Below are 21,624 nucleotides of genomic sequence, written 5' to 3'. Positions count from 1 at the left end.
TTGTTTCAAAATTATAGTGATCTGTGCTTCAGGATAACTAAAAATTGACAAGGGTCAGTTTTTTTTTTTTTCATATGTGTATTTTAGATAACAGTGAAAGAAAACGTGATAGAATTACAGTTTTACCTTTTTACAGCCTCTGATGAGTCAGTCTAGACAATGATCATTGATTGTCACAGAAAGAGAGAAAAGCTAAAAATCTCTGCCTCCTGATGCAGGCACCCGGCACCATCTGTACCGGTTGTCCACTTCTGTGTTATAAACCACCCCCAAAGCTTAAGAGAACAGCACAATTAATTTTGTTGATAAATCTCCGACTTGAGGAGGGCTGAGCAGGCTGTTTTTCTCTGTTTCATGTGGTGGTAGCCAGACCAGCTTGAAGTTTAAAAATCAGAAGTCATGTCCATCTGTCTGGCTCTCAAGGCTGGAACTCAGCAGAGACGTTCTCTGGAGCTGGAGCTGGAACACCTCCCCAGGGCCTCTCGTGGCTGCTTGACTTCCTAGCAGCGTGGTGTCTGGGTTCCATGGCTGTTTGCAGACAGGGAGGTGGACAGAAGCTGTGTTGCAGCATTGCTTGCATTGCCATCTCTTCGTGAGAAGCTTGTCGCTGAGGACCATGCCTGTGCAGAGGGGTGGTGTTAGGCTGCCCCACCGCTGTGTGGGAGGAGCGCCGAAGGATTCCGGAATGTGCGCTTGAAGCAACCATATCTTCCATGAAGGACCGTGTCGAAAGTTGAATTTGAACCTGTTGAAGTCTCTAGACCTCCTTACTAGTTTATGGGAATACAGGGAGATGAGGAATGTGTTCCATAAAATGGAAGAACAGAAAGTAAAATTAAGAATGTGGGAAGTTTCTACAGGGTAAAGTGTTTGATTTTTCTAACAAATGCATTGTAAAAGAGAGAGGGAGAAGGAGAGAGGAAGGGAAGAGAAGGCAAGGAAGGAAAGAACGGACAAGTCTGTGGAATACGTCTTCAGAGATATAGCAACAAACTTCCGTGTACAGATGCTTCTTGGAACTTGATTGAAACAAACTGAAAAACTTTTAGGGAAATTTGAACATTTGACTGCATATTTGGTTTAATCAGTCGATTATTTTTATTAGTTACAGTGTTAAAGTAGTACTATGGTTGTGTTTTTGGAGTCTTTATATTTTAGAAATAAATGTGTCCTGCAATATTAGTGACATCTCAGGGTTGCTCTGAAGTGCAGCGCTGAGAGAAGAGGACCCATAAAAGGGAATTATTGCTCATGGAGCTGGGCGACTGTGCTGGGGTTCAGTCCATTATTGTCTCTCTATAAATGTTGGAATTCTCTATAATGAAATATTTTTTAAACTTAAAATGAAATCTGTATTGCCTACGAATTTGGAGTGATTTCAAGTTACAAAACAAAATGCATACACCAGATGTTTATACCTCTGGATGTTAATTTACAGTATATAAAATTTGTCTAATACCTACACAAATCTTGAGAGAGAAAATCCTGTACTTTAAATGTTGATCAATTAAGTTGAATCGGAATTATTACCTTTGTTTCTATCAGGTAAAAATGTTAGATGATATTAGTCTAAATCCCATCATGGAATACTTTGATATTCCTTTCTCTTTGCTTATCAGAGTTCATCCTCATCTATTTACCATCTCTACTTTCTTTTTTGGCCAAATTCAGAAATTTCTTCTTTTGGACTCTCATTTTCTAATAATAACAGAATTCATCTTCAGTTCCCGTTTGTTGTGATTCTTTTCTCCTTTTTCTCTTCTTTCTGATGGTTTGGCTTGAGTGAATCATAAACTTCTCTAGTTCAGTCATAAATTTTTTTCTCTATCTCATCTTTAATGAATTTACCACCATTTCTCTTTTTGCATGAAACTGCAAAGTCACTCTTGATTTTTCAAAATCTTAATAACTTTGATCCCAGCCTCAGTCTGTATTCTGTGATTTTTGCTATTGTTTCAACAGCAGATTTTTCTTTCCCAATGATAATTTGGGTTAGACTGCTGTTCAGATTACCTGCCCTGAATCAACACCAGATGTCAGGGAAGCTATTTTGAAGCTTAAAACCTATCATCAAAGGTGTCTATCACTATTCCTAGAAAAGCTGCTCACTGCTTTTCTCCCTTTTATTTCTGATTCCTGTAGATAGAATGCCTTCTCACTTGAAGCTTGATAATACAAGAATCAAGTATTTTTTGTAGGAAATATGTTATTATTCAGGTGTATTCATCAACCTTATGACTCGTAGTTTCTTCTGTGTAACTCTAAACTCATGGAATTTTATTCCACTGCCTATCTCTGACTCATTGATTAGCAAGACAGTTGGGAAGTACTGCTACCCTGCTCACTACCCAGGTACACTGGAGCAGGTGTTAACCTCTCTAGTTCCGTTCTTACCTATTACCTTCTGAGCCAGATTCTTTCAGCTGGTAACTTCTGTGAATGTCAGTTCTTCCAAATTCTGAAAATACATAAACTTTTGTCTCTGTTTCAGAACTCTTCTGAAATCTTTCACACCTTACTTGTTTCATGCTATGGATTCTTCATCACAATTTAGAGGACCTTGTACTTTTCTGAAACAGAGGGTGTCCTGAGACTTCATAAATGCATTTCAGCTTTGTAGACTAGACTCAAGAACAGTGTGCAGTCACACAGCTATGCCCTGTCTGCCTAATGCACATTTTCAGTTGATTGGGTATTTGCTAAAGGTTCAGTTCAGTTCAGTCAGTCAGTTGTGTCCGACTCTTTGCAACCCCATGAATTGCAGCGCGCCAGGCCTCCCTGTCCATCACCAACTCCCGGAGTTCACTCAGACTCGTGTCCATCGAGTCAGTGATGCCATCCAGCCATCTCATCCTCGGTCGTCCCCTTCTCCTCCTGCCCCCAATCCCTCCCAGCATCAGAGTCTTTTCCAGTGAGTCAACTCTTCGCATGAGGTGGCCAAAATACTGGAGTTTCAGCTTCAGCATCATTCCTTCCAAAGAAATCCCAGGGTTGATCTCCTTCAGAATGGACGGGTTGGATCTCCTTGCAGTCCAAGGGGCTCTCAAGAGTCTTCTCCAACACCACAGTTCACAAGCATCAATTCTTCAGTGCTCAGCTTTCTTCACAGTCCAACTCTCACATCCATACATGACCACTGGAAAAACCATAGCCTTGACTAGACGGACCTTAGTCGGCAAAGTAATGTCTCTGCTTTTGAATATGCTATCTAGGTTGGTCATAACTTTTCTTCCAAGAAGTAAGTGTCTTTTAATTTCATGGCTGCAGTTACCATCTGCAGTGATTTTGGAGCCCCCCAAAATAAAGTCTGACACTGTTTCCACTGTTTCCCCATCTATTTGCCGTGAAGTGATGGGACCAGATGCCATGATCTTCGTTTTCTGAATGTTGAGCTTTAAGCCAACTTTTTCACTCTCCTCTTTCAGTTTCATCAAGAGGCTTTTTAGTTCCTCTTCACCTTCTGCCAAAAGGGTGGTGTCATCTGCATATCTGAGGTGATTGATATATCTCCTGGCAATCTTGATTCCAGCTTGTGCTTCTTCCAGCCCAGCGTTTCTCATGATGAACTCTGCATAGAAGTTAAATAAGCAGGGTGACAATATACAGCCTTGACACACTCGTTTTCCTATTTGGAACCAGTCTGTTGTTCCATGTCCAGTTCTAACTGGTGCTTCCTGACCTGCATACAGATTTCTCAAGAGGCAGGTCAGGTAGTCTGGTATTCCCATCTCTCTCAGAATTTTCCACAGTTTATTGTGATCCACACAGTCAAAGGCTTTGGCATAGTCAATCAAGCAGAAACAGATGTTTTTCTGGAACTCTCTTACTTTTTCCATGATCCAGCGGATGTTGGCAATTTGATCTCTGGTTCCTCTGCCTTTTCTAAAACCAGCTTAAACATCAGGAAGTTCACGGTTCACATATTGTTGAAGCTAAAGGTGGGTAGTTTAAATTATCTACCTGCAGTTTGATTCTTAGAGATCTCTAGTTTTTAATCTCGTGAGTGTTTAGTATGCATTTAAATGAAACTGTAAGTTGACTTGTAATGTAGTTTACATTTTTAATAGTTAGGCATTAAACTCTCATAGTTCATGGATATTTGTTACAAAGTGAATATTGTAGTTTTTAGCACTTTCTCCCATAATCCATTCAGATTGCAGCAGCCATTGGGAATTTGGTGGTCCAGTGTACATAGACAATTTCCAAAGTGGTATTAAAGAAGCAGACGTATAGACTCACTCGGCCATGTGACCTGCCCAGTCCTGAGATAGGAAGCTTGCTTCAGGGCAGGGTTAGAGTTAAGTCATCCGATGAGCAAGGAGAGGAAACCATTTCACCTCAGAAGGATTACTCTATTTTTACTTTAGTGACGTAAGTTTTTCCAGGAAATTTCTTCTCAGCATTTTATTAACTAGTCACCCGTCTTTCATCCTGATTACTCTAATTTGGGGTATTTGACTTTCTAAAGAGTTTAGCAGCTTTCTTTTGTCCTAAATAAGTCATTTAACAAGCTTTGGTATGTATCTCCTACTCCAGCTCTTTTGACACTTTCTGGAACTTCTTTGTCTTCTAAGACATAATATCATTCTTGCTCTGCCTCTACTCTCAGCTAATTTCTCCTCTTTAGGAACTGCAGCCTGAGTCTGGGCTGTCTAGAGGGCCAGCGCATTGAGATTTATGCATGGATATGTGATGCCCCATGGACTGTTTATTCCAAGCCCCAGAAGAGAGGCTTCCTTACTGCAGAAGAGATCAGACTCCCATATCTGCAGACAAACTATATACCTATGGGAATTTCATGCCAAAGTCAAATGAACAGATGAAGATGAAACAGACTATAATTTATTATAAAAATTAGAATCAGGAAAGAGATGCCTCACAAACCACTAGCGTAGGCCACACGGGGTCCCAGCCTGAACTGGAAAGTTCGTTCTAACTCTCACAGGGGCCTGGAGAGGATCAGAAGGACGCAGAAAACAGCTGAGCTCAGCAGCGATAGGAAGCGGTAGAGTCGGCACGTGGCTGACATCGCCGCGAGTGCGCCTCCGGAGGCTCAGGAGGCCCACTCTTCTGATGCGGCCTGTGCCTCTGTGCTCTCAGTCTCCAGCCTCCCGCATGCACCCTTATATTCCGGTCCCCAAGCCACCTCATTCACGCGTGCAGCACGTCAAGTGCCCATCCTCAGGCCAGCAGTGGCCTCTGAGCTGGACGCCCACCGCCAGGCCTGCTCCTGCCGCTGTTGCAGCGTCTCACCTGGTCCCAGGAGCAGTGTGATCATCCCGCTTCAGAGGTGAGGCCGTTAGGCAGCTGTCTACTCCAGTGCTGCAGCCAGCAGCTCTGCAGCAGGAAGCTGAACACAGGCCCTTCTCAGGCCTGGGACTCTCCATCTCACCTCAGTGTAATATCCTCCTCTCTCCTTCCTCTAAACTCCTCTTGCAGTCTTTTTTCCAAATTAGAGTCCCTCCAGTACTCTGTTCTGTCCTTCAGAAACGTAGAGTCATCTGTCGCTCTCCCCCCGCCGTAATGCTGCCTTGGAAGCTCCTGTGTGCCTCCCACCTTTCCTCTGCCCTGTCATCCTGCCCAAGCCGGTGGCACCTCCCGGAAGCACGTGCCCTCTGTGTCACTAGCATCATGCTCAGAATTGAGCCCTCAGGGCTTTCCTTCTGATGGGGTGACCTTTCCCACAGATGTTCTGTGTTCCTCTTCTCCTAAAAATTCTCGTTCAGACCTTTTGTGATTGAACCCATTTGACTGCTTATTTCTGTATGATGTTAGGAAGCCTTCTAATCCCATTCTTTTACCCATGCTGCTGCTGCTGCTAAGTCGCTTCAGTCATGTCCAACTCTGTGCCACCTCATAGACGGCAGCCCACCAGGCTCCCCCATCCCTGGGATTCTCTAGGCAAGAATACTGGAGTGGGTTTGCCATTTCCTTCTCCAGTGCATGAAAGTGAAAAGTCAAAGTGAAGTCGCTCAGTCGTGTCTGACTCTTAGCGACCCCATGGACTGCAGCCTACCAGGCTCCTCCATCCATGGGGTTTTCCAGGCAAGAGTACTGGAGTGGGTTGCCATTGCCTTCTCCATCTTTTACCCATAGCTGTCCAGTATTCCCAGCACCACTTATTGAAGTGGCTGTCTTTTCTTTATTGTATATTCTTGCCTTCTTCATCAAAGATAAGATGCCCATAGGTGTGTAAGTTTATCTCTGGGCTTTCTGTCTCGTTCCACTGGTCTACATTTCTGTTTCTGTGCCAGTGCCGTCCTATGACTGTCGCTTTGTAGTGTAGTCTGAAGTCAGGAAGGTTGATTCCTCCAGCTTCGTTTTTCTTTGTCAAGATTTCTTTGGCTATTCAGCATCTTTTGTGTTTCCATCCAAAATGCAAATTTTTTTGTTCCCAGTTCAGCTCAGTTATGTCTGACTCTTTGCGACCCCATGGACTGCAAGTTACCAGGCCTCCCTGTCCATCAGCAACTCCCGGAATTTACCCAAACTTATGTCCATTGACTTGGTGATGCCATCCAACTATCTTTTTGTTCAAGTTTTGTGAAAAATATCACTGGTAGTTTTATAGGGATTGCACTAACTCTGTAGACTGCTTTGGATGGTACCGTCATTTTCCCAATACTGGTTCTTCCAATCCAGGAACCTGGCGTCTCTCCATCTGTTTGTGTCAACTTTGATTCCTTCATCAGTTTTCTGCATACAGGTCTTTTGTCTCGTCAGGTGGTTTATCCCTAGGTATTTTATGCTTTTCATTGCAATGGTAAATGGAACTGTTTTTTTTTTAACTTCTCTGATGTTTCACTGTCAGTGTGTATGAATGCAAGGGATATCTGTATTACTTCTATTATATCCTGACTGATTATTTTTAGATGACATTCATTCTTATAGGGTTATCCCTTGGTATTCATGAGGGATAGAGTCTGGGACTCCCACAGATACCAAAATCCACGGATTGTTTAGCTCTCTTGTATAGAATGCAGTAATATTCACAGATATAACCTATGCTTGTCCTCACATAAATCATCTCTAGATTTCTTATAATAGCTAACACAGTATAAATACTTGTGTAAATAGTTGCTGGCAGGCTAGCACATTCAAGTTTTGCTTTTTGGAACTTTCTAAAATTTGTTTTTCCTAAACGTCTTTCATCCATGGTTGGTTGAATCTGCAGATTCGAAAGCCACATATCCACAGGGCTGAGAGATTGATTGTGTATTGCATTCCTCTGTATTTGCTCTTTGGGTTGTTGCCATCTTTCATTATAAACAACTATTTAAGCTCCTTTCAGGTGAATACTCTGCCCTTTTTATTTCAGACTACCTCAAAGCACCTGGTAGAATTTTTGATCCAGATATCATTTAAGCAGTATTGACTAACTCATTCCATTGAAAGTGGTGTTTTAATCAAATAAAACTAATGGTGTGGTAATGTATAATAATTTAAATTCTGATATTTGCATGAAAAAAAAGATAATGATTTTTTCACAGAGTTGGTATTTACAAAATCACGTTATACCAAATGGGATTAAACAAAGCAATCCCCCACACCAACAGGCTGTACGTCATTTTGCTTAAAAACTGTTTATTCATCACGTGGTGATCTTAAGCATATGAAGACATTTAAAATGTTTAGATGTCAAAGGTATCCCTTCCCTTTGTGATACACTAATCTCCCTTTTCTCATCCTTTTTGTCTTTAACACATCAGTCCCACCTCTGGCATAAGTTGCATGGCAAAGACAGACTTGTACTAAAACCAAAAGCCGCCCTTGGCACCTCTCAGAGATGAAAGTTTGAGGGTAATTCTTGAAATTGTGTTACTCAGTTTCAATCCTCTGTTTTCTTTTTTCAGGTTTCCTGAAATGCAGTTTTTCCAACAAGAAAGTGTGAGAAAAATTCTTACAGATGTTCTTTTCTGTTATGCTAGAGAAAATGAGCAGTTGCTTTATAAACAGGTAATGAAAATATCGTACAGGTGGCATCCATTGACTCAGAATTTTCTATACAGCTTGACAAATGATAGAGCAATAATGTAGCCTTTATTGTATCCAGAGTTGTATCATAATAGTAAAGCAATCAAAGAGCTGCTTGTCAGCTGCACGGTGAGAAAAGGAAGCTCGCTGGCGCACATATGCTTCTTCCTTATTATAAGACATTCCGCCAAATTGTCTTCTGTAAGGCATTCAGTCTTTTCTTTCAACTTTTGGGAGTTTGTTTATAAACAGCATCTTTGGAGGCAATCTAGTAATAGAACTTTTCAGAGTTGTAAACATAAATATTGTTTCTAAGCACAGTATTTATAAATGCATGACATGCCATGAGGAAGTGATCAAGTGTCCTTTTACTCTTTAAAATCTACCAAGAATATAACTTCAGAAAGTTCCTGTAAACTTTCTGGAATTTATATGATATTCTTGGGATCTTGATGTTTAATTCATCTAGTAATTAAAGAAGGTTATTGGATTATGTGTATTCATTTTGAAATGTAAATTATTTAATGTATAAAGAAGTATCCAGGTTTCTACTTAAGCTAATGGGATTCCAAGAAAAATATACAGAGTTAGATACTTTAATGTGTCTCAAAATACATGTTAAGTGAGGATTCAAACTATTAATAAATTCTCTGACAATCCAAAGTTGGTATGTCCACTGCTGACCACCCAAATTCAGTGTAACAGAAAACACCCGCATGGTGAGAGCAGTGTTTTTATAATTTGAGATAAACTTGATTTATTTAAAGATAATAAACCAAGCCATATTGCAGTTGTCCTAAATAATATATTTGTTATTCTCTACATGGAAATATGCAAAAGAACTAATTTTATCTTAGTTTTGATATTACTAATGTATATTTTATATTAATTACATGGTGGTAATGAGCTTTTAAAATGGGAAATGGAAAAAACGTATCCTGTTCATAATGGCAACCAAAACTATGAAATGTCTAGGAATACATTGAATAATATAAGAATAAAAGCTGTGTAAAGAAAGCTGTAAGCGTTATAGAAGGGTGCAAAGGTAGAGTTGAATAAATAGGAAAGTGACAACATGTTTTTAGGTGGGAAGAAACTAAGTAAAGATACTGTTTCTTCCTAAATTAACATATAAATGTGTTCTCATTCCACTGATAGGCTAAGTGAGAGAGAAATAATTTTTTTTAAACTGGACACAGTTATTTTAAATTCAGTGCCCGAAAGCTTTATAGTAATGGCAAGAAAGAACATAGCGTACTGGTTGCGAGCACCGGGTCTCGACTCTGATGCCTTCATTTGTGTCTCAGCTCTGACACTTCTTAGACGACACATAGACTTGCCTCTTCTGATCTTAAAGCTTTGTTGATGAGGGCGGTGCTCTGTAGAGTTAAAAGCAGGTAGTGCTCCTTACGACTTCGTGTTGGTGGTTATTGTGGTGATCATGGTTATGGTCATTAGTAAATGTGCTTAAGTTGCCACAGAATTTAGGGGAAGGGGAGAATGACCTAAGAAGACATGAAAAGTGTTATAAATGTTACGTGATCAAGCCAGTGTAACAGTAGTGTGGAAACGGAGAGAGAGATCAATGGAGCAAGGTAAGAACAGGTCCAATCATAAGTGAGAGCTTCATGTAAAATAGGGCATTTCCATTCAAGGGGAGAAGGACATTGAATTGCTGTATTTGACTTTCCATCTAGAAACAATTAAATTAAAGGTATAATTGTAAGAACTAAAGCTACATTAAAATTCTTGGATAAAAGACACATTTAGGAGAATTTTTTGATAACCTCAGGGTAGAAAAGGCCTTCCCTAGCAAGATATGCTGTCCAGATCAGACCCAAAGTGCAGAAACCAGCAGCAAACCAGAAAGGAGACAGGGAGAAAATAAATCTCCATCTGTGTAATATTTTTTGGAAGCCAGTAAAAGAAAATTCTAGAAAAAGGAATTCTAGTAAAAGAAAAATCTAAGAAAGTTACTAACACACTTGCAAGAAGTCATCAGGCGCAGGCTCTTTGCCAGTGATCCCGGTTCGTTTCCGTTGTTCCGTTCTCTGTCTCATTTTGTTGCCTTTTGTCATCAAGCCTGTCTCCTCCGTCTTCTCTCTCCTCTTTGAAATATCTGGGAGTATCTCATGATGAAAAATCTGATGATAACCAATGAGGTTAGAATATAATTATGCCAAGTTATACGTTTATTTCCCCTTTTTCTTTACAGAAAGAAACAACTAGATTCATGGACAAGGAAAAAAAAAAAACACATTTTAATTGCATGGTCCACCATTTGTGAGGCACGCAGCACGCTCGTTTATGAGGAAGGCTAAAGAGAAGCGGGGCAGACCAGACACACTTAATAATTTAGACAAAGCCTATCGGTCACTGAGCAGGAAACTATTATTAACTTACTGCTGAGCATCACCTTCTAAGACTTAAAATTACTCCCTATACATGTTAAAAATTCTATAGATTCTATAGATGTAGAAATAATCCCTTACTCTAAGAGGATTGGATATTTAGCCAGATCAAATTTAAGAAAAAACCTTGAGTTTCATCACAAGCTGTTAAAGCTATTATTTTGTACTAGGTGACACCCCGTTTAACATCGACCATATTGTTAATAGTTATGGGATTTTATTGAATTAATGAGACTGTTATCATGTAGTAGAATGTCTTGCTGAGTTAATTGAAACTGCAGAGATTATATAAATGGTATTAATGAACTTTGACTGCCTGATGCCTCAGCTTTAATAAAGACTGCTTGGTGGGCTAAATGAACACAGGCAGATAAAAGAACAGGTTCAATTTGGTGAGCCTACAGGCTGTTGATGAGGAAAACTTTGTTACCTTCATTTTCAACTGACATGAGTTTGGAGAGCAGTGACTGCTGAGGATCCAGCGGTGAACAAGGCTGTAAGCAAGCAGAAGCACTGATGTGCGGATGGAAGCAAACCACACATTGTGGAAGCCAAGAGTATGCTGACGACACATTTCTTTTTCGTTACATTTTATCAGATTTACAGCACCTTGAATTTATTACCATTCTTTCCAGATCTCTTTTCATTTAAAGATGTCTATTTGGTTGTCGATTGTAATTAATAATCAGGTTTTACTAGGATAGAACTGAGAGTAAGAGCAACAATTTTTTCCAAGCCTGTTTTAGAAAAATGTCCCTAGTTGAGTTGGATGTGAACCCTGAATGTTTAACAGGCTGTCTTGGTGGTATTCAGGGGATTCTGAATTTTACAATTTTCCATTGTACAAAAAGCATTCTTTAATTGATGGGAAGTACTGAAGTATAATTCAGTACAGTTCGTTTCATTTTTCATCATATTGTAGCTTTCACCAATGTGTTTGTAAATGCAGTGTGTGCCCCTCTAGTGGGAGCTGTTCCACTCATCCAGTTGCTATGGAGTGAGCACCTGGTGTATGCTGAGCAGATAGTAGGAGCTGGGTTTTCCTAGATATGCACGGATGCACATACGCATGTACATAGACATATATGTATCACTTGCCAAGTGTATAACCACACAGTACTTCCGTACTCATTTGATCGTGTGTCTTGCTGTCCAGATCACAGGCTCCGTAACGGTTGGGAGGTGCTCACTCCATTCATTTTTGTGTTCTCAATACATCATAGGTAGTTAATGGATAATTTTTGAAATAAATAAAAGTAAATGATGTATGGGCAAATGTAGACAGTGGGGAGAGGTCACAGAAAGTGGAGGGAAGAGAACATTCAAAGAAAGTGAGAAGATGCATTTAGGCAAGAGCTGTTTCTTACTAAACCATCCATAAATAGTTTTAGAAAACATTGAAGGGAAACGTTCCAGTCTGAAGATCACTGACACCGCCACCAACGACTAAAACCTGGTAATCAACCTAATAAAAACTATGCAGTTTTATTACATATTTTTGGACTAGAAAATCTGGTGTTCTTAGAAATATCTATTTTATTCAAGTTAATACAATCACAGTAAAAAATAGTTTTTGTCTAACATTTTCTGTAACTAAATTACATTTTCATTTGGATGAAAAAAGTTATTAGGCAAAACAGTTTTGAGGAAAAGAATAGAAAATATGGGGAAATGGAGTATTGTGCAGCTCAAATCGTGACAGTAGTAAAGTTCTCGTTAAGAATGTATAAATTAGTAGAATACCAGTAAAAACAAGCCGAGAAAAAATGAAAGCCAAAGATCCAGTTTATGATAAAGATGACAGTTCAGAACTCTTGGGAAAAGATGGATTATTCAGTAGATGAGGATTACTCAATAAATTAGTTTAACTCTTAGGGAGAAGAAAATGCATATTTATTCTTCAGGGCAAAAAGAAATTCCAGATGGGTAAAGAATTAGCTGTAAAAAAGGAACTTGTAATTTAACTTAATTTCAATATGATGAAGGTTTCTTTGGTATGAAAGCAAAAGAAATTATAAACGATGATTTATTGATTTGACTTTTTAAAGTATATGGTTTCACTTTGACATGAGATATCATCAGAATTAAAAGGCAAGTTATAAACATGGGAAAGTATTTGTAACAAAAATGACTAAGGGTTAATTTCCTGAATTGCTGAAGAAATATTACAAATCATTAGGGAAAAGGAAACTCTTCATTAAGAGAAGAATGGACAATTCATTAAATAAAAGTGGCCACTAAAATGTTTGTGTTCAATCTCACTAGCATTTAAATAAGTTAAAACAACTGTTTGTAAAATTTGATGGGGTTTTTTTAAAAAAACACTACAAATAAAGAGGAGAGTGTATGAAATGGTTTGGGGAGTTTTATGTCTTAAAGTGAGGGGATCGTTTCTAAAGGGCAGATTAATTGTATATATCAGATATCTTAACTCATTTACCCAGAAATTTTTCTTCTAGGGAGTTTATCCCAAGGAAACCACCAGAAATAAGCAAAAGGGTTACTGAGGGGCATCTGTGGCAGTTTTCCTTTCTTATTTTGGGCCTTCCCTCCTTGCTCTTCTGTTGTTTCTGTTTGTTTGCTTTTGCTTTTCTGTAGTTCTCTACAATGAGCACCTCTTACTTTCGTGATTAAAAGTATGTCACTCAGTTTTTGGAATAATTTGAGATTATTCCAGAATAATAAGCCCCTGGTAATATTTTTAAACCACTTTAGCAACACTTCATTCTTCCTGGGTCTCTACCAAGTTCTTCTAAGGAGCAGTCTTTTCAAGATTTGTTTAGTAGGTGATGTTTACCTAAAAAGATTGAAGTGATGAGTGGTAATTTGTCCTAAATCACAAATAAATTGTCAGTGGGTCCTAAATTATTTTGTAAGAATGTCATTAAGCCCTTCTGATTCCAGGCTGGTGAAGACTTGTCAGTGAATTCTGACAGAGTTTCCTTCTGGGTTACTTGGTAGCGCAGAGCTGCTAGACTGGTGCACAGGACTGTGTGGCTGTCCCTTACAGGAGGTTTTCTTTAATCCCATTAGCAAAGGGAGGAGACTTTATTGTTATTTCCTGAAAAGGTGGCTTTTGTGTTGACTTTTTTCAGGAGAGCATCTTAGATAAAAGGATAATAGTAATTGACTCACTTTAAAAGGCAGAAAAGAGTATGATCTATTTTTAACTTGCTGAAATATGCTTTTGATACCTAAGTAGGGAGAAAAAATCTCAACTGATCTGGAATATCTTATTTTTTCACAATAATGGATAAATAATGGATTTTTATAATAACCTTTGAAAGGCAACTTGGTAATTAATACCTTTTTGTTTCTGTCTATTTATGTAATCCATAGATGAACAGAAGGTAAGGACAAAGAAACTTATATTGGTGAAATCACTAAATAAATTGAAAAGTAACCTTATAGTTGAAATAGGAAAAAAAATTATGGCCATCTTGGCTTGAACACCTTTAAAATTTTTACTTTGAAAACTTTGTTTTCCTTCATACCTGCTAAAGATTATTTCCTTTATTATCCAACATTTCCAGCTAGCTGACTTCAGCTCTTCCTAAATCTACAGACATCCTAATTTTGAGCCATTATATAATGAAAACATTGGATGTAATTTCCTTAGGTCTTCAGTTCTTAGTTGCCCTTCTTACTACAGATCTTTACACTGTAGCTCATGATTATAATTTGCATAAATGAAATTCATATTTATGAGTACAGATTCTGAAGCAACTGACAGGTGCAAGGTTGTCTACCATGCCAATTTATTGTTTGTTGCGTTATTCAAAAGAGAGCTGCTTTCCATGTTTTTAAGAAGAAGACGTGCTGTGGTTGAATTGGAAGTCAAATTCTAAAACTAAATCTCCTTTTGTAGTTTTTTATGTTTTTGCTTCTGTGTATAATATGGAAATGCTGGCGGTGGGGGTCAGCTGCAGGGCTCTCAGCTGAGCCTGTTCTGTCCACTGGTGAATCCTCAGCATCCGCCCCATGCTTTCTCTGTTCCAGGGAATGCACGAGCTGCTGGCTCCTATCGTCTTCACCCTCCACTGCGACCACCAGGCCTTTCTCCATGCCAGTGAGTCTGCGCAGCCAAGGCAAGTTTTTATGGGAGCTCCATCTATTTTTCAGCCCTGTTGTAATCTTTTTTTTTTTAACCTCAACACCTTTTACATTGAAGATTTTGTAAATTATAAGCATTTGTTTGTGGTTCATGTGGCTGAACCACTTAGTAATTGTAATCCTATTTCAGCTATGGGGAAACTTGGAATTCTAAATATTTTTGTAAGTCTTAGAGCTGTACCAAAGAAAGACATATATCTAACGAATCAGGAAGAGATTTTTGTTGCATTGGCGAAGTGCTAACAGTTGTTACTATTCATACATTCCATCATACAGTGACCCGTTCTCTCTCACTATTCTGAGACGTATTTTGTCCTCCCCAGATCCAGCTCCATTCAGTTCATAAACAGAATAGTTTCACAAAGAACACCAATTTAAAGAAATACAAATGACTTCCCATGTTTTTTAGATACATTATTATTTCCAGCAAATAACTTCAGTAATTGTATTTAACTTAGGCTGATTGTTAGAATTTATTTTCTAACTTAAGATACCCTCACTAGGTTGGCAAGAGAAGCAGCCGGGAGGCGTCTTGGGAATGGAGAGCCTAGGGACTGTAAACCATCAGGAGCATTTGCAGGCTGGCCCCTCTCTGTGCAGGAAACAGAGAATTAGCATGTACCATTTCATCTGTTTGTGCATACAGTCTTTGTTAATCAAAAGTAGCCATCCGTTCCGCTGAACATGTATCAGGACATTTGTCAAATCCACGCTAGTTTACTATATCGTAGGTTCGCATTTTCTAGCTCCTTGGAGTTTTTCCAGTTACACTGGCTGTCTTGGAGAATTTCTTGAATCTGACTATAATAACCATGTCTTAATTGCCTTGGCCTCAGTTAGTCTAAAGTATGATAAGGATGCGGTTAGTGTTGAGATCCTCTTCTCAGGGCAGTTCTGTCTTTTTAAAAATGTGCATGCAGACTATACTTCATAGGAAAGTGCACACGATGGAAAGTAGCTTTTGAAAGAACAGCTTTTAAATGAGTTGGGCCTGCTTCTTTAAGAGTTTCAATCCTTTATAAAGTAAAAGCAGCACTAAAATAGATTTGGAGGAGGTCACTGATTGATACTGAAACACATTAAAAGTAGAAGCCACTGAAGGAAAATAAATCAGTATTTTGATATGGGATCTATGACCAGTAATTACATATTTTCCTGTTTCATTTGGATAAGTGATAGATTGTGGAGCAATCAGTTGATTCTAGATCAGGCACATTCAAAGAATGTATTGTCACATTCAGCATTTGTTATTTGGAATAATTAGATAGTTACATCACTGTGGTAGAGACAGGGAACTAATTTGTTTTCGATCTTTGTAGAAAGAAACATTTCATATGTTAATAGAGTTGCTCTTTTTATTTAAAAAAGGCTCATGTTTTTTCCTTGACACATTATATGAAAGCTGGCTTAGAGTATAGATAAGGCAACCTCTGCTTCTTTTTCTATTAAAAAATTACACATTCTGATCGCTTGCATTGCTGTTTTAAGTGAGGAAATGAAGACTCTCCTAAACCCTGAATATCTGGAACATGATGCCTAGTAAGTACAAAAACTTTTTGGTTATTTTTATTTTTTATGCTATTTTTACCTTAATGAAGATTTAACATTAGCATTATATTATTTTTCTGATTTTTAGTGCAATGTTCTCACAGCTTATGGAAACTGCTGAACCTTGGTTTTCTACTTTTGAGCATGATGGTCAAAAGGTAATTATAGTACAAATATTTTCAGTGTATTTGAGAGAACAAATGATTTCAGTAAATAAAAGTGTAAAATCAGAGACAAAAGCCATTATTATCACTATAAAAACAAAAATATAAAAATGCCTGTGAAATAAGTTTGAACTGGGGTTCTAAATCATGCCTCTAATTATTGACGGATTTACAAAGGTAATATATAAATTTTCATGTAAATAAAATAGAAACTTTCTTTTATATGTGTAGAAATTATGCATGCAATATAATTTCTTAAAAACTGCTATACATTTTGAATGAGAGGTGTATTAATCTGCTTGATCTCTGCTGTGAATAGACAGGCCCTGAAGTATGTAGGTAAACTGTATCAAGTAGGTTGTTTTACTAATGCATCACTAAGTTGAATTTATATGTTTAACAGCAATAATATTTATCCTTACTCTCTCTCACCTTTATTCTTTAACTGTAATTTTTGTGAAATAACATACCATAGTATTCACCTTTTTAAATGTACAATTTAGAGTTTTTTAATAGATTCACAGTGTTGGTGCGTGCATCTCCACTTTCTAATTTCAAACCATTTCGGCCCCCTGGAAGGAAGCCCTGCCCCACTAGCAGTCACGCCTCATCTCCCCTCCCCAGAGCAGCCGGCATCACTAGTGTGCCCTCTGTTTCTTTGAGCTTGCTATTCTAGGCCTCGCACGTAAATGAGATCATACAATATGTGACCTTTGTGCCTGGCTGTTTTGACTTGCAGCATGTGTCAGCACCTCATCCTTTTTCACGGCTGAATAATGTTTCCTTGCATACATACGTGTCACATTTTACTTTTCCATACGTCAGTTGGTAGACATTTGGGTTCTTTTCACTTTCTAACTATTAAAAATAATGTTGGTCTGAACATTTGTGTACAAACTTTTTGTGAACATATGTTTTCATTTCTCTTGGCATATCTCTAGGAGTGGAATTGCCAAATTAACTGTCATTTTAAGCAAATATATATGCTGACTTAGGGATCATTCTGGCCTTTTCATTGTTATTGTACAATATTGGGAAAATTGCAAATTATTCTGACAAGGTCTGTTGTGTTACGAGTTTTGGGTATATTATTTTCTATGTGACTAATTTCTTTTATATTAGTATAATTGAATGCATTCTGGTTAGAAACCATGTATCACTCAGTTCTTTCATTTTATCTCTTAGCCAATGAGATGTGTAACGAATGCTTTTTATGCCTTTGGTCGAGGTCAGGACGAACTGCTGCCTACAGGCCAGTTTGGCCTGCCATCTGTTTTTGTACAGCTTGGGAGTTAAAAATGGTTTTACATTATTAAATGATTGAAAAAATATCAAAAGAAAAATAATATTTTGTGACATGTAAATTACAGGGAACTCGAATTTCCATGTCCATAAAAAAGTTTCGTTGGGATACCGCCATGCCTATTTGTTTACATACTGTCTTCAGCTGCTGTCTCATTACAAAGGCCGAGCTGGGTGATTGCAGCATGGACTGTGTGGCTTGGAAAGCCTCAAACATTTACCATTTTTGCAGAGAAAGCTGGTCAAGTCCTAGCCTAAGTGCTAAAGTCTTCCTGCAGCAGTGCATCACCATGCTCCACTCTATAAGGATCGTTAGAGGGAAAGCGTGCTGTAAGCACATGTGATGAACAGTGTATTTTCAGCAGATGATTTGGTAAAGACGTAGATTTAATGTGAACATCAGATTTTGAGCAGAGTATTTGAATACATTTTATTATAGACCTCATGATCGTTTTACACAGTGGTCATTTTGTGTTTTATAACTGATTCAGAGTATCTGAGAAGCTGAATGATAAAATGTGAGGGCTGCCAGTTTTTACTTTTACTTACCCACGTTGCTTTCACTGAATCATATGAAAATGGCTGCTGCTGCTGCTGCTGTTAAGTCGCTTCAGTCGTGTCCAACTCTGTGCGACCCCATAGACGGCAGTCCACCAGGCTCCCCCGTCCCTGGGATTCTCCAGGCAAGAACACTGGAGTGGGTTGCCATTTCCTTCTCCAGTGCATGAAAGTGAAAAGTGAAAGGGAAGTCACTCAGTCGTGTCCAACTCTTAGCGACCCCATGGACTGCAGCCTACCAGGCTCCTCCGTCCATGGATTTTCCAGGAAACAGTACTGGAGAGGGGTGCCATCGCCTTCTAAGACTACACAAAGACACTTAATCAGAGAACACATGGACATGCCCTCTGAGAATCGGTATCCATTGCTTGTGTGTATCAGTGCCTCCTGTGTCCCTAGAAAGCATATCTCATGACTCCCTTTTCATCCTACCTTTTGTCTTCTGTTTCATGATTCTGTCATCTTCTAAAGAAGAAGGTTGAGAAATTATTATATCCCTCTTTCAGGTCTTCTAATTCCATGGAAAATTCAGTTATATCACGGTGCATGCCGCCCCGTTCAGTGACGTTCCTTTTATAAGCCTTCCGTGATGAAGGAAGTGCTGTGTTGGTTTGCATAGTGGTGTGAAACCGTTGTCTCACTGTGTCACTCACTTTGTGGCCTGGCGCTGATCTGTAAAACACACTGTGCCTGCCACTGAGAAGTGGTTAGAAAGTTCTCTAGTTCTATGGTCATTGTGTTTGTCTCATCAAATGAGGTGAGGCAGCTTTATGTTAAATGTAGGTAGCATTCTTTATCATAAGAAATCCTGAAGATCAGTGTTTTTCATTAACTCTATCTTTATTGTTTCAATTTTCCTATTAGGTATGCTATGCTGTTTAGCATTTAAATGACCAGAGAGATTGCTTTCAAGATTTTTAAATTTAACACATTTTATTTTATTAGGTTGGTGCAAATGTAATTGCGGTTTCTAACTGGCAATTTTAAATCATTATAATTAGGGTCAAACACAACTTTATTCATCAACACATCTTTGCCAACAAGAAATGTTTGTTTATTTCTGAAGCATAAAATTCCATACCTTGGGATTCAGCAAACTCTTGGAAAGCATTTTCTGCCTTCAGCTGGTTGTGGAAGCATTTTCCTTGCAAAAAACTGTTGAGATGGTTGACGAAGTGGTAGTCTGTTGGTGAGAGGTCAAGCGAATATGGTGGGTGAGGCAAAAGTTCCTAGTCCAATGCATTCCACTTTTGAAGTGCTGGTTGTGTGGCATGCGGTTGGGCATGGTCATGGAGAAGAACTGGGCGCTTTCTGTTGACCAGTGCTGGCTGCAGGCATTGCAATTCGTGGTGCATCTCATTGATTTACTGAGCATACTTCTCAGATATAATGACTGCACAGGATTCAAAACGCTGTAGTGGGCCAGCTGGCAGCAGACCACCAAACAGCGGCCATGACCGTTGTTGGTGCAGGTTTGGCTTAGGAGAGCGCCTGGGGCTTCTTCTCGGTCCAGCCACTGAGCTGGGCATCACTGGTGGTCATATAAAGTACACTTTTTGTCTCAGAAATGGTTTGTTGTTCCATAGAAAAAGAAAAGACGACACTTCAAAGCGATGGATTTTTTTTGCTTTGTGGATGACTGATGAGGCGCTTGGACTTCCCAGGTGGCAGCAGTGGTAAAGAGCCCGCCTGCCAGTGCTGGAGACGCGAGAGAAATGGGCTGGCTGGTCATTGTCAGCTTCTGATGGCCAGCCAGTATGCCCTCATCATCAAGGCTCTCATCTCCTTTGCAAAACTTCTGGAACCACCACTGTGCTGTATGTTGGTTCGCAGTTCCTGCGCCGAATGCACTGTTGGTGCTGTGAGTTGTCTTCACTGCTTTACAACTCACTTGGAACTCAAATAAGAGAATCGATCAGATTTGCGTTTTGTCTTAACAGCATTTCCGTGTGTGTGTGCTCAGTGGTGTCTGATTCTGTGCGGCCCCGTGGACTGTAGTCTACCAGGCTCCTCTGTCCATGGGATTTTCTAGGCAAGAGTTCTGGAGCAGGTTGCCGTCATCTCCAGAGGATGGATCTTCCCGACCCAGGGATTGAACCCGGGTATCTTGCATCTCCTGCACTGGTAGATGGATTCTTTACCACTAGCACCACATGTGAAGTCCTTACTCCTGTCATTCTCTTAGTCTAAAATGAAATAAATGTAAATACCCAGCAATTAATGTCGTTACCATAAAAACATAAAGTGAAAAAGATACACTATGTATCTTTTGGTATGGTATAATGTATACCATAACCATATTTATTTAAATACATATCAAATGGCAAAGTTCAATAATGCAAAACTGCAAATACTTTTGCACCAACCTAATGAAGTATTCTGTTAGGGGAAATCTTTTTAAGTTAAAGCATCCTGTTATTTGAAGAGAGTATACTGGATGTTACAAAATCAGAAAAAAGATTCTTGGATATACTATTTTTATAGTAAATGATGGCAATATGGAGGTTTCCCTTTCTCTTTTATATACACATTAGCAACGAGTTGAGCTCTAAATATTAACGTAGTCTTCTGACCTTTGGACCTAAGTACATTAGGGCAGGCACTGTAGAAAGTCCAAAGGGCTGTGTTTCATTTTAAGACTGGAAATGATGCTGGGCAGCCAGATGGAACCCCTTCCCATAAGCCTCCTCTGTCCTTAACAAGCATCCCCCTCCTCTCTCCTGAGCTTTCTGCCACCCTGCCTAGTCACGACTCTAGGGTGAATTCCAGGCTTTTTTTCTGTGTAGTCCTTTCTTCCAAATGGTGCAGGCAAGAGCTTTACCTTCTTTATGTCGCTGATTCTGGTCCAGTGACAAAAAGCTGATACTCCTTTTAGAGACCTCACAGTTTAGGAGGTAGAGAAATAGCAAAGCAGGGAAGACGGACTGAACTGGGACTGGACACTTGAGCCAAATCTGACAGTACACGTGGGGGCCCGTCAGGGGAAACACTGGGAGGGGTGTTTCACGTAGAATGGCAGACCAGGGTTTCTGCAGGCACAGTGAGAGCAGGCTGACCATGTGAGGGAAAGACTGCCCACCTGGCTGAAGAATTTGGATTGTTTTGTTTTTCCTGGAGTGAAAATAATGAGGCCTTCTTAAGAATGTCTAAGGAGGGACTCTGCCATCTTGTGACTTGTATGAAAAGGCAAAAAGATAGGACCCTGAAAGGGAAACTCGCCAGGTCAGTAGCTGCCCAGTATGCTACTAGAGAAGAGTGGAGAAGTAAGTCCAGAAAGAATGGAGAGGCTGAGCCAGAGGGAAAACAACGCCCGGTTGTGGGCGTGTCTGGTGATGGGAGTGAAGTCCGATGCTGTAAAGAACAGTGTTGCGTAGGAAACCTGGGATGTTAGGTCTATGAATCAAGGTAAATTGAAGTGGTCAAACAGGAGGTGGCAAGAGTGAACATGGACATTTTAGGAATCAGTGAACTAAAATGGATTGAAATGGGCAAATTTAATTCAGATGACCATTACAGCTACAACTGTGGGCAAGAATCCCACAGAAGAAATGGGG

At 39.3% G+C, this 21,624-nt stretch overlaps 1 protein-coding gene across 2 annotated transcripts in view; it reads left to right on the top strand.

The window, feature by feature from the left end:
* Positions 1-21,624, top strand: part of TBC1D5 (TBC1 domain family member 5) — a 589,263-nt gene that overhangs the window by 337,919 nt on the left and 229,720 nt on the right. For both annotated transcript variants that reach the window (XM_068981508.1, XM_068981501.1), the window contains exons 10-13: positions 7,854-7,956; positions 14,385-14,473; positions 15,987-16,037; positions 16,135-16,204. In XM_068981508.1, coding sequence (XP_068837609.1) covers positions 7,854-7,956; positions 14,385-14,473; positions 15,987-16,037; positions 16,135-16,204 — 313 coding nt within the window. The remainder of the gene's footprint in view (positions 1-7,853; positions 7,957-14,384; positions 14,474-15,986; positions 16,038-16,134; positions 16,205-21,624) is intronic.

This window comes from Capricornis sumatraensis, chromosome 1 (genome assembly GCF_032405125.1).
Source record: "Capricornis sumatraensis isolate serow.1 chromosome 1, serow.2, whole genome shotgun sequence".
NCBI classification, from domain to species: Eukaryota; Metazoa; Chordata; class Mammalia; order Artiodactyla; family Bovidae; genus Capricornis; species Capricornis sumatraensis.
This window is presented reverse-complemented; position numbering and strand designations above follow the sequence as displayed.